This window comes from Thunnus maccoyii, chromosome 12, assembly GCF_910596095.1.
Source record: "Thunnus maccoyii chromosome 12, fThuMac1.1, whole genome shotgun sequence".
Classification (NCBI taxonomy): Eukaryota; Metazoa; Chordata; class Actinopteri; order Scombriformes; family Scombridae; genus Thunnus; species Thunnus maccoyii.
This window is the reverse complement of record NC_056544.1, coordinates 33,394,155-33,410,937: the sequence shown is the minus strand read 5'-3', so window position 1 is coordinate 33,410,937 and position 16,783 is coordinate 33,394,155. Positions and strand designations below refer to the sequence as shown.

At 43.4% G+C, this 16,783-nt stretch overlaps 3 protein-coding genes and 1 long non-coding RNA gene across 5 annotated transcripts in view; 2 read left to right on the top strand and 2 right to left on the bottom strand.

The window, feature by feature from the left end:
* The first annotated feature begins 223 nt into the window (after positions 1-223).
* Positions 224-11,504, top strand: cdyl (chromodomain protein, Y-like). 2 transcript variants are annotated; one of them, XM_042427621.1, is made up of 7 exons: positions 224-515; positions 1,743-2,490; positions 2,719-2,972; positions 3,611-3,783; positions 3,880-4,090; positions 5,333-5,476; positions 11,213-11,504. In XM_042427621.1, the coding sequence occupies exons 1-7, from the start codon at positions 462-464 to the stop codon at positions 11,369-11,371; spliced, it is 1,743 nt and encodes a 580-aa protein (XP_042283555.1). In that variant the 5' UTR covers positions 224-461; the 3' UTR covers positions 11,372-11,504. The 2 variants fall into 2 exon arrangements, with proteins under 2 accessions (XP_042283555.1, XP_042283556.1); XM_042427622.1 differs by having other exon boundaries at positions 227-485.
* LOC121908218 (basic salivary proline-rich protein 3-like) lies at positions 10,370-11,077 on the bottom strand (the record flags this gene model as incomplete). The annotated part of the gene is made up of 1 exon (XM_042428064.1): positions 10,370-11,077. A coding segment is annotated over one exon (708 nt), but the record flags the coding sequence as incomplete, so codon positions are not given.
* Positions 11,505-12,347: 843 nt separating the features above from the next.
* The window catches only part of rpp40 (ribonuclease P/MRP 40 subunit), a 7,783-nt gene continuing 3,347 nt past the window's right edge, over positions 12,348-16,783 (bottom strand). The window contains exons 2-8 of the mRNA XM_042427625.1: positions 16,627-16,771; positions 15,495-15,563; positions 14,415-14,510; positions 13,872-13,994; positions 13,608-13,788; positions 13,392-13,526; positions 12,348-13,299 (exon numbers count right to left, since the gene is read on the bottom strand). Coding sequence (XP_042283559.1) covers positions 13,101-13,299; positions 13,392-13,526; positions 13,608-13,788; positions 13,872-13,994; positions 14,415-14,510; positions 15,495-15,563; positions 16,627-16,771 — 948 coding nt within the window. The 3' untranslated portion in view covers positions 12,348-13,100. The remainder of the gene's footprint in view (positions 13,300-13,391; positions 13,527-13,607; positions 13,789-13,871; positions 13,995-14,414; positions 14,511-15,494; positions 15,564-16,626; positions 16,772-16,783) is intronic.
* On the top strand, positions 15,574-16,620 carry LOC121907995. The gene is made up of 3 exons (XR_006099148.1): positions 15,574-16,085; positions 16,165-16,436; positions 16,503-16,620. It is a non-coding gene; the product is annotated as an uncharacterized LOC121907995 (long non-coding RNA).

The following is a 16,783-nucleotide window of genomic DNA, read 5'->3' as shown; positions in this document are numbered from 1 at the left end:
TGATTAATTGTTTGGAGTCATTCTTTAAGAAAAATACTAAAACTCTTCCAGCTTCTCAAATGTGAATATTTAAGCATTAATATTCCAGCAGGAAGAGTTTTAACATTTATACCACAAATCAATCAATAAGTAAATATATAAATTAATAAAAAAGAAAATAAATAAATAAGCGAAGAAGTAAATAACCAAATAAACAAATAAATAAATAAATAAATAAAGCGATGATTTATAAAATGAAGTGCTGTAGGCTTTTATTTTGGAGGATAGCGAGTCAGACCGGATGTTGCGGTGAAGCTGCGGTGCTAACAGCTAACGGCTAACGGCTAACAGACAAACTCCCGGATCGTCCCGGCAGAACCACCGACAGAACCACCGACAGAACCGACTTGTTCTGTTTCTTCTCATGTTGCTGCTCTGCTGAACACGCGTCTGGAAGCTGCTCGTGCACGCGCACAGTCTCCATGGCTACGGAAGAGTTCTACGAGGTGACGCGAGCTAATGCTAACAGGCTAACGGTAGCTAACGGCAGAGTTAACTTTATAAACTTTACGAGCTGAGTCGGTACTGAACTTAATAAAAGTTAAAGTAAGCGGTTCTTTAGTGGCGCGATGACTCGTTTAAGTGAATCCGGGGCTTTCGGCTGAAGAAGTTTGGGCCCAGATAAAAACTACAGGCTGAGTTAGCTTCTGTAACTAGCCGCAGAGTTAGCTCAGAGTTAGCTGAGAGGCTACAGGCTGGAGGATGCTCAGAGTTAAATGTGAGGCAGTTTGTGTTTTTGACGGTTTATAAAACTCTTTACAGCAACAGAAAGTACAAAGAAGCTTTGATCAAACTTTATTGAATTGTAAATGAATCGGTTAGTCTCAGTTTAGTCGGTGAAATGTTAAAATGTTTAATGTGACTAAACCTCAAACCTTCAGATAGTTTCTTACTTCAGTTACATTTACTGAAAATCAGCTTCACATCTGAGACGAAGCAAAGAAACAATCAATCGATTAGTTGACGATTAATTTTCTTTGGATCAATCAATCGACTAATTGTTGCAGCTCTCCTGAAGACTGTGTTTATTATAAAGTTTATTTTGGCTGAAAATACAGAATGTCATTAAAACATTAATCAGTGTTCATCTAGAGGACAAACTCAGTTTCTTCTCTCTTATATTAAAACTGAAGATCTAACATTCGTCACCTGACAGGTTTTATAAACATGTAACAAATAAAATATTCATCCATGATGAATGTTAGTTGCACTTTTATCGGCTGCATTTTGTAATATTTGAATTAAATTTCCAACGTCAACCAGGGCTGTACGTCATGACGATATATATGTGTCATATTACGCTCCATCGTTTATATTGTTGTGATGCGAATCACACTCTCAACCTTAATATCTGTTATTCCAGGTGACAGATTACTTTCACTGTTAAAATGTGATTATTTGTGTGTATTCTTCAGTGTTTTTGCTCATTTGACAGAAGTTTGATGTGCAGCAAAGATCCAACAGTCTGAACCCTCGTTGGTGTTTTGGACGAAGTTATTTAACAGATTTACAATAAAAATCAAAATGATGTAGAAACAAAAAGAAAAAAAAATAAACAAAAAGGTTCAAAAACTACCAACTTGTAAGATGTGTGTGAGATGAATCAGTAAATCAGAGAAACGACTGAAGGATCTGATTATTGAAGCAGCTGCACGTTAACATCAACAGTATCTAAAGTGGTGTTCCTGCTGCTGGTCCTGCAGGTGGAGCGGATCGTGGATAAGAGGAAGAATAAGAAGGGGCGGGTGGAGTACCTGGTGAGGTGGAGAGGTTACGGTTCAGAGGGGGACACCTGGGAGCCTGAGAGTCACTTGTCCACCTGCATGATCTACGTCCACGACTTCAACCGTCAGTACGCCGAGCACCAGAGAGACAGCACGTTACTGCGCTCCACCCGCAGCTCACCCAGTCACCACTGCAGCCCCGCCCACAGACCGCCATGTAGACCGCTGCCGGGCACCGCAGCTCGCAGCGACATCGGCGGCGGTTTGACGGGAGGCCGGGATCAGTTGAAACACTCTGATCCTCCTCTCAGCCCGGCCCACTCGCCCGCCACCGGACCGATCCGCCAGGCGTCAGTCGGCTCCCAGCAGCCCCCGCTGGCCGACAGGTTCGGCTCCGGCGGTCTGTTGTCGGCGTCTCCGGCCGGCTCGGCCCGGCGGAGCGTGGATCTGTCGAAGACCGGCATCAAGATCCTGGTACCTAAAAGTCCCATGAACAGCCGGCTGGACTCGGAGGAGTCTCCCAGGGAGGCGGCTCACGGCCTGGAGGCCGGAGCGCAGGAGGCTCATCTGGTTCCACCTGAGGTCGCCCTGCTGGAGAAACCAGGAGTCCAGCTGGGGCCTGGAGAGGAGAGGGCCCGCATGGGGACCAGACCCCGCAGCCAGAACCTGCTGCCCCCGCCCCGGATCCCCATCACCCCCGCTGCCATGCGCTCCCTCAGCGGGACAGGTAAGGGTCAAAGGTCAAACTAGACATCCTTCTTCCAGCCATGTAATATTTAAGTTACGCCCCTTAGCACGACAGGATATACATTAATGCCAGGAAGACGTGTGTCTTATGTAACTCCACTAACCCGGGGCATGATGGGATATATCGTGTGGGTCGGTCTCCTCTGAGCTGCTCGGCGATGATGACATCATCTTGTGTCATGATGTCTGATGATCCGTCTCCTCTCAGGTGGCTCGGCACTGATGGAGGCCGTCGCTGCTAACGGGATGTCTGGTGTGCAGAGTGCCGTCACCGGGGCAACTAGCGTGACGGGGAAACGGCGTCTGGAGGAGCGTTCTGCTTTTGACAAACGTCTGAGGTTCAGTGTTCGGCAAACAGAGAGCGCCTATCGTTACCGTGACATCGTGGTGAAGAAGCAAGACGGCTTCACTCACATCCTGCTGTCCACCAAGAGCTCAGAGAACAACACGCTCAACCCAGAGGTGAGGCCACGCCCCCGCCATTAGACCACACCCCAAATAAACACAACCCAGAGGTGAGGCCACGCCCCCGCCATTAGACCACACCCCAAATAAACACAACCCAGCGGTGAGGCCACGCCCCCGCCGTTAGACCACACCCCAAATAAACACAACCCAGCGGTGAGGCCACGCCCTCGCTGTTAGACCACGCCCTCGCTGTTAGACCACACCCCAAATAAACACAACCCAGAGGTGAGGCCACGCCCTCGCTGTTAGACCACACCCCAAATAAACACAACCCAGCGGTGAGGCCACGCCCCCGCCGTTAGACCACACCCCAAATAAACACAACCCAGCGGTGAGGCCACGCCCTCGCTGTTAGACCACACCCCAAATAAACACAACCCAGAGGTGAGGCCACGCCCCCGCCGTTAGACCACACCCCAAATAAACACAACCCAGCGGTGAGGCCACGCCCTCGCTGTTAGACCACACCCCAAATAAACACAACCCAGAGGTGAGGCCACGCCCCCGCCATTAGACCACACCCCAAATAAACACACCCCCACCTTTTCACCTGTTAGCTGCTGCTGTGTTGATGCAGGACTGCTGTCATGGTTACCAAGCTGAGCAGCCATGTTGTTCCTCCTCCCTCTCAGGTGATGAAGGAGATCCAGAGCGCCATGGCGACAGCAGCATCAGACGACAGTAAGCTGGTGTTGCTTGGCGCCGTCGGCAGTGTCTTCTGCTGCGGACTTGACTTCCTGTACTTCATCAGACGCCTGACAGACGACAGGAAGAAGGAGAGCATCAAGATGGCTGAAACCATCCGGTAACTAGAGGAGCAAGGTTGCCATGGCAGCCAGATGTGTGATGTCATCTGTAGGCTTGAAGTGTTGATCTCTGACCTCCTGCTCTTCTTCCTCAGGACCTTCGTCAACACCTTCATCCAGTTCAGGAAGCCGATCGTGGCGGCCGTGAACGGGCCGGCGCTCGGCCTCGGCGCTGCCATCCTGCCGCTCTGCGATGTGGTGTGGGCCAATGAGAAAGCCTGGTTCCAGACGCCGTACACGTCCTACGGACAGACGCCAGACAGCTGCTCATCATTTACCTTCCCCCGAATCATGGGCCTCGCCTCGGTCAGTCAGACATGTCCTGGTCCTAGATGTTCCAGGCTAAGCTAAACTGTTCCAGGCTAAGTTAAACTGTTCCAGGCTAAGCTAAACTGTTCCAGGCTAAGCTAAACTGTTCCAGGCTAAGTTAAACTGTTCCAGGCTAAGCTAAACTGTTCCAGGCTAAGTTAAACTGTTCCAGGCTAAGCTAAACGGTTCCAGGCTAAGCTAAACTGTTCCAGGCTAAGTTAAATGTTCCAGGCTAAGTTAAATGTTCCAGGCTAAGTTAAACTGTTCCAGGCTAAGTTAACCTGTTCCAGGCTAAGTTAAACTGTTCCAGGCTAAGTTAAACTGTTCCAGGCTAAGTTAAATGTTCCAGGCTAAGTTAAATGTTCCAGGCTAAGCTAACCTGTTCCAGGCTAAGCTAACCTGTTCCAGGCTAAGTTAAACTGTTCCAGGCTAAGTTAAATGTTCCAGGCTAAGCTAACCTGTTCCAGGCTAAGTTAAACTGTCCCAGGCTAAGCTAACCTGTCCCAGGCTAAGCTAACCTGTTCCAGGCTAAGCTAACCTGTTCCAGGCTAAGTTAAACTGTTCCAGGCTAAGTTAAATGTTCCAGGCTAAGTTAAATGTTCCAGGCTAAGTTAAACTGTTCCAGGCTAAGTTAACCTGTTCCAGGCTAAGTTAAACTGTTCCAGGCTAAGTTAAATGTTCCAGGCTAAGTTAAATGTTTCAGGCTAAGTTAAACTGTTCCAGGCTAAGTTAAATGTTTCAGGCTAAGTTAAAATGTTCCAGGCTAAGTTAAACTGTTCCAGGCTAAGTTAAATGTTCCAGGCTAAGTTAAATGTCCCAGGCTAAGTTAAATGTTTCAGGCTAAGTTAAACTGTTCCATGCTAAGTTAAATGTTCCAGGCTAAGTTAAACTGTTCCAGGCTAAGTTAAACTGTTCCAGGCTAAGTTAAATGTTCCAGGCTAAGTTAAATGTTCCAGGCTAAGCTAAACTGTTCCAGGCTAAGCTAAACTGTTCCAGGCTAAGTTAAACTGTTCCAGGCTAAGTTAAACTGTTCCAGGCTAAGTTAAATGTTCCAGGCTAAGTTAAATGTTTCAGGCTAAGTTAAACTGTTCCAGGCTAAGTTAAATGTTCCAGGCTAAGTTAAACTGTTCCAGGCTAAGTTAAATGTTCCAGGCTAAGTTAAATGTTCCAGGCTAAGTTAAATGTTTCAGGCTAAGTTAAACTGTTCCAGGCTAAGTTAAGTGATCCGTTCTGTTCCAGGCTAACGAACTGTTGCTGAGTGGCAGGAAGCTGACGGCTCAGGAGGCATGTTCTAAAGGTTTGGTGTCTCAGGTTCTCTGGCCAGGAACCTTCACACAGGAAGTGATGCTGCGAGTCCGAGAGCTGGTGGCCGTCGACTCGCTGGTCAGTAACTAACTGACTGTATAACTAACTAAGTAACTATAACTAACTGACTGTATAACTAACTAACTATAACTAACTGACTATAACTAAGTAACTATAACTGACTGTATAACTAAGTAACTATAACTGACTGACTGTATAACTAACTAACTATAACTAACTAACTATAACTAAGTAACTATAACTGACTGTATAACTAACTAACTATAACTAACTGACTATAACTAAGTAACTATAACTGACTGTATAACTAAGTAACTATAACTGACTGTATAACTAAGTAACTATAACTAACTGACTGTATAACTAACTAGCTATAACTAACTGACTATAACTAAGTAACTATAACTGACTGTATAACTAAGTAACTATAACTAACTGACTGTATAACTAACTATAACTAACTGACTGTATAACTAACTAACTATAACTAACTGACTATAACTAAGTAACTATAACTGACTGACTGTATAACTAAGTAACTATAACTGACTGACTGTATAACTAAGTAACTATAAGTAACTGACTGTATAACTAAGTAACTATAACTGACTGTATAACTAAGTAACTATAACTGACTGACTGTATAACTAAGTAACTATAACTGACTGTATAACTAAGTAACTATAACTGACTGACTGTATAACTAAGTAACTATAACTGACTGACTGTATAACTAAGTAACTATAACTGACTGTATAACTAAGTAACTATAACTGACTGTATAACTAAGTAACTATAACTGACTGACTGTATAACTAAGTAACTATAACTGACTGTATAACTAAGTAACTATAACTGACTGACTGTATAACTAAGTAACTATAACTGACTGTATAACTAAGTAACTATAACTAACTGACTGTATAACTAAGTAACTATAACTGACTGACTGTATAACTAAGTAACTATAACTGACTGTATAACTAAGTAACTATAACTAACTGACTGTATAACTAAGTAACTATAACTGACTGACTGTATAACTAAGTAACTATAACTGACTGTATAACTAAGTAACTATAACTGACTGACTGTATAACTAAGTAACTATAACTGACTGACTGTATAACTAAGTAACTATAACTGACTGTATAACTAAGTAACTATAACTGACTGACTGTATAACTAAGTAACTATAACTAACTGTATAACTAAGTAACTATAACTGACTGACTGTATAACTAAGTAACTATAACTGACTGTATAACTAGGTAACTATAACTGACTGTATAACTAAGTAACTATAACTAACTGACTGTATAACTAAGTAACTATAACTGACTGACTATAACTAAGTAACTATAACTGACTGTATAACTAAGTATCTATAACTGACTGACTGTATAACTAAGTAACTATAACTGACTGTATAACTAAGTAACTATAACTGACTGTTTAACTAAGTAACTATAACTGACTGACTGTATAACTAAGTAACTATAACTGACTGTATAACTAAGTAACTATAACTGACTGACTGTATAACTAAGTAACTATAACTGACTGTATAACTAAGTAACTATAACTGACTGTATAACTTAGTAACTATAACTGACTGTATAACTAAGTAACTATAACTGACTGACTGTATAACTAAGTAACTACAACTGACTGTATAACTAAGTAACTATAACTGACTGACTGTATAACTAAGTAACTATAACTGACTGTATAACTAAGTAACTATAACTGACTGACTGTATAACTAAGTATAACTGACTGACTGTATAACTAAGTATAACTGACTGACTGTATAACTAAGTAACTATAACTGACTGTATAACTAAGTAACTATAACTGACTGACTGTATAACTAAGTAACTATAACTGACTGTATAACTAAGTATAACTGACTGACTGTATAACTAAGTAACTATAACTGACTGACTGTATAACTAACTAACTATAACTGACTGTATAACTAAGTAACTATAACTGACTGACTGTATAACTAAGTAACTATAACTGACTGTATAACTAAGTAACTATAACTGACTGACTGTATAACTAACTAACTATATCTAACTAACTATAACTAAGTAACTATAACTGACTGTATAACTAACTAGCTATAACTAACTGACTATAACTAAGTAACTATAACTGACTGTATAACTAAGTAACTATAACTGACTGTATAACTAAGTAACTATAACTAACTGACTGTATAACTAACTAGCTATAACTAACTGACTATAACTAAGTAACTATAACTGACTGTATAACTAAGTAACTATAACTAACTGACTGTATAACTAACTATAACTAACTGACTGTATAACTAACTAACTAACTAACTAACTGACTATAACTAAGTAACTATAACTGACTGACTGTATAACTAAGTAACTATAAGTAACTGACTGTATAACTAAGTAACTATAACTGACTGTATAACTAAGTAACTATAACTGACTGACTGTATAACTAAGTAACTATAACTGACTGTATAACTAAGTAACTATAACTGACTGACTGTATAACTAAGTAACTATAACTGACTGTATAACTAAGTAACTATAACTGACTGACTGTATAACTAAGTAACTATAACTGACTGACTGTATAACTAAGTAACTATAACTGACTGTATAACTAAGTAACTATAACTGACTGACTAACTAAGTAACTATAACTGACTGACTGTATAACTAAGTAACTATAACTGACTGTATAACTAAGTAACTATAACTGACTGTATAACTAAGTAACTATAACTGACTGACTGTATAACTAAGTAACTATAACTGACTGTATAACTAAGTAACTATAACTGACTGACTGTATAACTAAGTAACTATAACTGACTGTATAACTAAGTAACTATAACTAACTGACTGTATAACTAAGTAACTATAACTGACTGACTGTATAACTAAGTAACTATAACTGACTGTATAACTAAGTAACTATAACTGACTGTATAACTAAGTAACTATAACTGACTGACTGTATAACTAACTAACTATAACTAACTGACTGTATAACTAAGTAACTATAACTGACTGTATAACTAAGTAACTATAACTGACTGACTGTATAACTAAGTAACTATAACTGACTGACTGTATAACTAAGTAACTATAACTAACTGACTGTATAACTAAGTAACTATAACTGACTGACTGTATAACTAAGTAACTATAACTGACTGTATAACTAAGTAACTATAACTGACTGTATAACTAAGTAACTATAACTGACTGACTGTATAACTAAGTAACTATAACTAACTGTATAACTAAGTAACTATAACTGACTGACTGTATAACTAAGTAACTATAACTGACTGTATAACTAAGTAACTATAACTGACTGTATAACTAAGTAACTATAACTAACTGACTGTATAACTAAGTAACTATAACTGACTGACTATAACTAAGTAACTATAACTGACTGTATAACTAAGTATCTATAACTGACTGACTGTATAACTAAGTAACTATAACTGACTGTATAACTAAGTAACTATAACTGACTGTTTAACTAAGTAACTATAACTGACTGACTGTATAACTAAGTAACTATAACTGACTGTATAACTAAGTAACTATAACTGACTGACTGTATAACTAAGTAACTATAACTGACTGTATAACTAAGTAACTATAACTGACTGTATAACTAAGTAACTATAACTGACTGACTGTATAACTAAGTAACTATAACTGACTGTATAACTAAGTAACTATAACTGACTGTATAACTAAGTAACTATAACTGACTGACTGTATAACTAAGTAACTATAACTGACTGTATAACTAAGTAACTATAACTGACTGACTGTATAACTAAGTATAACTGACTGACTGTATAACTAAGTAACTATGACTGACTGTATAACTAAGTAACTATAACTGACTGTATAACTAAGTAACTATAACTGACTGTATAACTAAGTAACTATAACTGACTGACTGTATAACTAAGTAACTATAACTGACTGACTGTATAACTAAGTAAGTATAACTGACTGTATAACTAAGTAACTATAACTGACTGACTGTATAACTAAGTAACTATAACTGACTGTATAACTAAGTAAGTATAACTGACTGTATAACTAAGTAACTATAACTGACTGACTGTATAACTAAGTAACTATAACTGACTGTATAACTAAGTAACTATAACTGACTGACTGTATAACTAAGTAACTATAACTGACTGTATAACTAAGTAACTATAACTGACTGTATAACTAAGTAACTATAACTGACTGACTGTATAACTAAGTAACTATAACTGACTGCATAACTAAGTAACTATAACTGACTGACTGTATAACTAAGTATAACTGACTGACTGTATAACTAAGTAACTATGACTGACTGTATAACTAAGTAACTATAACTGACTGTATAACTAAGTAACTATAACTGACTGACTGTATAACTAAGTAACTATAACTGACTGACTGTATAACTAAGTAAGTATAACTGACTGTATAACTAAGTAACTATAACTGACTGACTGTATAACTAAGTAACTATAACTGACTGTATAACTAAGTAAGTATAACTGACTGTATAACTAAGTAACTATAACTGACTGACTGTATAACTAAGTAACTATAACTGACTGTATAACTAAGTAACTATAACTGACTGACTGTATAACTGAATTCAATAACAACTAAAACTAAATAACTAACTGTAACTCAGGAGTTAGTCGTCCTGCATCCTGACTGACCCTCAGAAATAAGATTAAAGTAAACGCTGGTCAGGTGACGCTTTATTTACTGGAAATGTTCAGATTCATTTACAGATATTTAATATAATATTAATATAAATGTTGGAAACATCTGTAGTTTTGTGTCAGATGATTTATCAGCATATCAGGTAGTTTCTTAAAAATACTATCATGAGCAAATTCCCTGTTTACGACTAAACGTTTACATCATCAGTCTCACTTCGTCTGTTTCTCTTCTTCACTGCCTGCTGTGGCGGTTCTCCCTCCTGTGGCTGTGGCGGTTCTCCCTCCTGTGGCGGTTCTCCCTCCTGTGGCTGTGGCGGTTCTCCCTCCTGTGGCTGTGGCGGTTCTCCCTCCTGTGGCTGTGGTGGTTCTCCCTCCTGTGGCGGTTCTCCCTCCTGTGGCTGTGGCGGTTCTCCCTCCTGTGGCTGTGGTGGTTCTCCCTCCTGTGGCTGTGGCGGTTCTCCCTCCTGTGGCTGTGGCGGTTCTCCCTCCTGTGGCTGTGGCGGTTCTCCCTCCTGTGACGGTTCTCTTTCCTGTGACGGTTCACCCTCCTGTGGCTGTGGCGGTTCTCCTTCCTGTGACGGTTCTCCCTCCTGTGGCTGTGACGGTTCTCTTTCCTGTGACGGCTCTCCCTCCTGTGGCTGTGGCGGTTCTCCCTCCTGTGGCTGTGGCGGTTCTCCCTCCTGTGGCTGTGGTGGTTCTCCCTCCTGTGGCGGTTCTCCCTCCTGTGGCTGTGGCGGTTCTCCCTCCTGTGGCGGTTCTCCCTCCTGTGGCTGTGGCGGTTCTCCCTCCTGTGGCTGTGGTGGTTCTCCCTCCTGTGACGGTTCTCTTTCCTGTGACGGTTCTCCCTCCTGTGGCTGTGGCGGTTCTCCTTCCTGTGACGGTTCTCCCTCCTGTGGCTGTGACGGTTCTCTTTCCTGTGACGGCTCTCCCTCCTGTGGCTATGACGGTTCTCCCTCCTGTGGCTGTGGTGGTTCTCCTTCCCACGACGGTTCTCCTGTCTGTGATGGCGGTGGTTTCATGTCCGGCTGCAGGTCCTGCAGGAGTCCAAAGCCCTGCTGAGGAACACCAGCCGCAGTGCTCTGCAGCAAACCAACGAGCGCGAGTGTGAAGCCCTGAAGAGAGTCTGGGGCTCCTCGCAGGGAACTGATGCCATCCTGCAGCACCTGCAGAGAGGGGCCCAGCTTTGCTAGGACCGGGACCTGACCAGGGCCTGACCAGGACTTTACCGAACCAGGACTGGACCTGGACCAGAGACTCACCAGATTCTGAACGCAATTCTTCTTTTGTTGTAAAACTTTAAGTTATAAAATCAGTTGGACATTTTGTTGAACCTTCTTCTTCTCTGTTTCCTCCAAAGTCACATGACTCAGACTCAGCTTCAGGTGAGGGCCATGTTAGCCTAGTGTTAGCCTGTTAGCTTGCAGTCAGCTGACAGTGGATTCCACAGAGTTCCATCCCGTTTAGAGAGCTGCCTGTCAGACCAAACTGAGGACAGGACAACCAGACAGATTAACAAAGAACCTGAACAGATGTGCTGAGGGGTTAAACAGCCCAATAACAGACTGACTGTTTCATACAGTGATGATCCACCATTTAAATCAGACAGTGGTGGAGCTACGCTAGCAGTTTCCCCTTGCTTCCAGTCTTTGTGCTAAGCTAGGCTAACAGTTTCCCACTGCTTCCAGTCTTTGTGCTATGCTAGGCTAACAGTTTCCCACTGCTTCCAGTCTTTGTGCTATGCTAGGCTAACAGTTTCCCCCTGCTTGTAGTCTTTGTGCTAAGCTAGGCTAGCAGATTGTGGATGTGTCTGTTCAGAAATGAGGCGGATCAAGTGACTGGAGAAAAGAGAGAAGAAGAGGATTTATAGAAATGAGGGACTGTTCCTTTAAATGGAGGTGACCACTGACCTCCTCCCAGCATTCCCTCTGATTTCTACATGGAGGAGTAAACAGGAAAAGGCGGAGCAGAGACAGGAAATGAACTTTCACCAGTGGTTCATGAGCAGAAGGTGATCAGGAATCATGTGATCACCGCCTGGTGTCTGAACAGGTGTGTGTAGCCCCTCCTGCAGGTGCAGCAGGTAACGATCAGCTGACTGTATTACTGATCATTCAGTTGTTTGATACTGATGAATTATGGGTAAATATTGACACAATATTAAACAGCTTTCTGATAACTCTTGTTTTTTTGACCAAATTTTTATTGATTGAAGAAAGCGAAGTGACATCATCGCTGCAGATAAAGTGAAACAAAACATTTTCACTGTTGCCCAAAATGTTGAATAAAAATCCAGCAAACCAGCTGTTTGTCACAGTCTTGTACAATGTTTAAATAATTATATAATTATAGTTATTAGGCACTCAGATGGTATCAGATCATGAATCATAACTATAATTACATTCTGGTTATTTCAGCAGTTCGTGATGAAAAATAAACGTTTATCAACTCAATGAAACATTTTCTGATCAGAAGAAACGATATAAAAACATTTTAATCTCAACATGAGAAAATACGACGACTCAACCAAACGACACGTTAAACACCTGACAGTTTCATGTCCTTAGTGACTCCCAACATGAGGTCCGAGGCCTCCGCAGGGACGCCGTGAGTCTGAACATGAGACGATAAAAGAAATCGAACATCTCAGCCAAAGATTTATTTTCCTCCTGAAGAAACAAAACAACCTCTGAGGTTAACTTTGCCTTTCTTCTAAACGACTTGTTTTAAAAAGTGTTTATTTAATCTGATTCAGATTCTGAAACTTCTGAAGCAAAAATAAAATAGCCAACAAAAATCTCAAATGGCCGACAGAAAACGAAACTAAAAATAAAGGTGTTGCAGCATCACGGAGGACACGTGTCGGCGTGGAGGACAGGTGTGGTCGTGGAGGACAGGGGTCGGCGTGGAGGACAGGTGTGGTCATGGCGGACAGGTGTGGGGAGCTCCGGTGGCCAGGTGGAGGCGGTAGGTGTGGTCATGGAACAGCAGCAGGGTGTAGAAGTTTTCTCCTCCTGTCAGGACGCCGTGCTCGCTGTTGCCCCACGACACTGGACTGTCAGTAAAACCGTGAACTGTCAACGCCACCCAGGGCGCCAGGCGAGGCTGCTCCAGGTAACACCTGCAGGACAGGTGAGGTCACGTTATAGTGTTTTATCGGGGTGATAAGATCCTGCTCACCATCAGAGTGATCAGAGGTGACAGGTGAACTACCTGAGCTCCTGGATGAGGCGGTGGACGTCCTGGGGGAGCAGCAGGCCGCAGACGGAGACGCTCAGCGATCGACTCGCCGTCACCGTCGGTTCAGGACAGACGAGTGATGACAGGAAGCTGCTGGACGAGTTCTCACTGCAATGACACCACAGAAGAAGAATCACATAAGCGGTCTCTCTGACAGGTGTGGCGGCAGGTAAATAGACGTCCTCTCACCAGCCGATATCGGCGTCCACGGCTCCCAGCCACTCCAGGAAGCTGTGCGGGTCACATGACTGCAGGTCAGAGGTCAGCAGGGTGGGGCAGGACAGGTGAGTCAGACTGCGGCTGCTGACCTCAGGTGAGTGCTCTGACCAATCGTAACGAGACAGGAGGGACTGCAGAGCGGCTCCGCCCCCTGCGGGACACACGACGGGGTTGTGGGTAATATGCAGCCTGTGGCAGCAGCAGAGGATCATGGGTAACGCACAGGTAACTCACCTGGATGATGCGACAACAGGAAGTCACTTTGCAGCTGAACGTGTGATGTCAGACCTGTGAGGAGGCGCTGGTAGCCCCGCCCACCTGGCGCCATGCTGCTGTCCGTCAGGTCGACAGATACAACTGCAAGTACACACAGTACTACAGTCAGTACTGCAAACATAACACAGTACTACAGTCAGTACTGCAAACATCCACACAGTACTACAATCAGTACTGCAAACATAACACAGTACTACAGTCAGTACTGCAAACATCCACACAGTACTACAATCAGTACTGCAAACATAACACAGTACTACAGTCAGTACTACAGTCAGTACTGCAAACATCCACACAGTACTACAGTCAGAACTACAGTCAGTACTGCAAACATCCACACAGTACTACAGTCAGTACTACAGTCAGTACTACAGTCAGTACTGCAATCATACAGACACAAAAACAAAGTATAGTTGATGTAGTTTTTCAGATGTCTGTCTCTAAACACTACAGTACCCAGAAGTCCCTGCTGCTGTTGCTATGGAGAAGAAAAGCTCAGACCGAATCTGCTGGTTGTTCTGTGGTTGAATCTCGATGGTTTTCCCTCAACTCCCAACAGCTCATAGGAGTCTTTATCCAGAGAGAGAGACAGGCGGCCTGCAGAGAGACAGACAGATACAGAGTGAGACAGGCGGCCTGCAGAGAGACAGACAGATACAGAGAGAGACAGACAGACACAGAGAGAGACAGAGAGAGACAGACAGATACAGAGTGAGACAGACAGATACAGAGTGAGACAGGCGGCCTGCAGAGAGACAGACAGATACAGAGAGAGACAGACAGACACAGAGAGAGACAGACAGATACAGAGAGAGACAGACAGACACAGAGTGAGACAGACAGACACAGAGTGAGACAGGCGGCCTGCAGAGAGACAGACAGATACAGAGAGAGACAGACAGACACAGAGTGAGACAGGCGGCCTGCAGAGAGACAGACAGATACAGAGTGAGACAGGCGGCCTGCAGAGAGACAGACAGACACAGAGTGAGACAGGCGGCCTGCAGAGAGACAGACAGATACAGAGTGAGACAGACAGACACAGAGTGAGACAGGCGGCCTGCAGAGAGACAGACAGATACAGAGAGAGACAGACAGACACAGAGTGAGACAGGCGGCCTGCAGAGAGACAGACAGATACAGAGTGAGACAGGCGGCCTGCAGAGAGACAGACAGACACAGAGTGAGACAGGCGGCCTGCAGAGAGACAGACAGATACAGAGAGAGACAGACAGATACAGAGTGAGACAGGCGGCCTGCAGAGAGACAGACAGACACAGAGTGAGACAGGCGGCCTGCAGAGAGACAGACAGATACAGAGTGAGACAGGCGGCCTGCAGAGAGACAGACAGATACAGAGTGAGACAGGCGGCCTGCAGAGAGACAGACAGATACAGGCGGGCGGGCGGACGGACGGACAGGCAGACAGACAGATACAGAGTGAGACAGGCGGCCTGCAGGGAGACAGACAGATACAGAGTGAGACAGGCGGCCTGCAGAGAGACAGACAGATACAGAGTGAGACAGGCGGCCCGCAGAGAGACAGACAGACACAGGCAGACAAACAGCAGGTGTTGTTACCGTTTGGCGTCAAAGCGACGCAGTTCTCTTGATCTATCCTGCTCCTGTACGACAGCCCATACACACTACCTGTAACACACACACACACACACACACACACACACACAGTCAGGACACACACCTGGACTCTGTTCCAGAAAACAGGTGGTACAAGTGTGTACAGGTGAGTCAGGTGTGTACATGTGTTATTAGTCAGGTGTGTACATGTGTTATTAGTCAGGTGGTACAGGTATGTACAGGTGTTATGAGTCAGGTATGTACAGGTGTTATGAGTCTGGTGTGTACAGGTGTATACAGGTGTGATGAGTCAGGTGGTACGGGTGAGTCGGTTGGTAAAGGTATGTACAGGTGTTATGAGTCAGGTGGTACAGGTGTGATGAGTCAGGTGGTACAGGTGTGATGAGTCAGGTGGTACAGGTGAGTCAGTTGGTAAAAGTGTGTACAGGTGTTATGAGTCAGGTGGTACAGGTGAATACAGGTGTGATGAGTCAGGTGGTACAGGTGAATACAGGTGTTATGAGTCAGGTGGTACAGGTGTGATGAGTCAGGTGGTACAGGTATGTACAGGTGTTATGAGTCAGGTGTGTACAGGTGTTATGAGTCAGGTGGTACAGGTGTGATGAGTCAGGTGGTACAGGAATGATGAGTCAGGTAGTACAGGTATGTACAGGTGTTATGAGTCTGGTGTGTACAGGTGTATACAGGTGTGATGAGTCAGGTGGTACAGGAGTGATGAGTCAGGTGGTACAGGTGTATACAGGTGTGATGAGTCAGGTGGTACAGGTGAGTCAGTTGGTAAAGGTGTGTACAGGTGTTATGAGTCAGGTGGTACAGGTATGTACAGGTGTTATGAGTCAGATGGTACAGGTGAATACAGGTGTGATGAGTCAGGTGGTACAGGTGAGTCAGTTGGTAAAGGTGTGTACAGGTGTTATGAGTCAGGTGGTACAGGTGTGATGAGTCAGGTGGTACAGGTGTTATGAGTCAGGTGGTACAGGAATGAGTCAGGTGGTACAGGTATGTACAGGTGTTATGAGTCAGATGGTACAGGTGAATACAGGTGTGATGAGTCAGGTGGTACAGGTGAGTCAGTTGGTAAAGGTGTGTACAGGTGTTATGAGTCAGGTGGTACCCTGGTACACGGCGGTCTCCAGGAACTGTTTGTCCAGTAGTTCATACAGGGGCAGCTTCCTGATCAGGTAGAAACTGCTGAAACTCTTTAATGCTGCGTCCAGGTGAGAGGGGGCGGAGCTACATTCAGGCAGCAGCACAGACACCTGCACAAATAA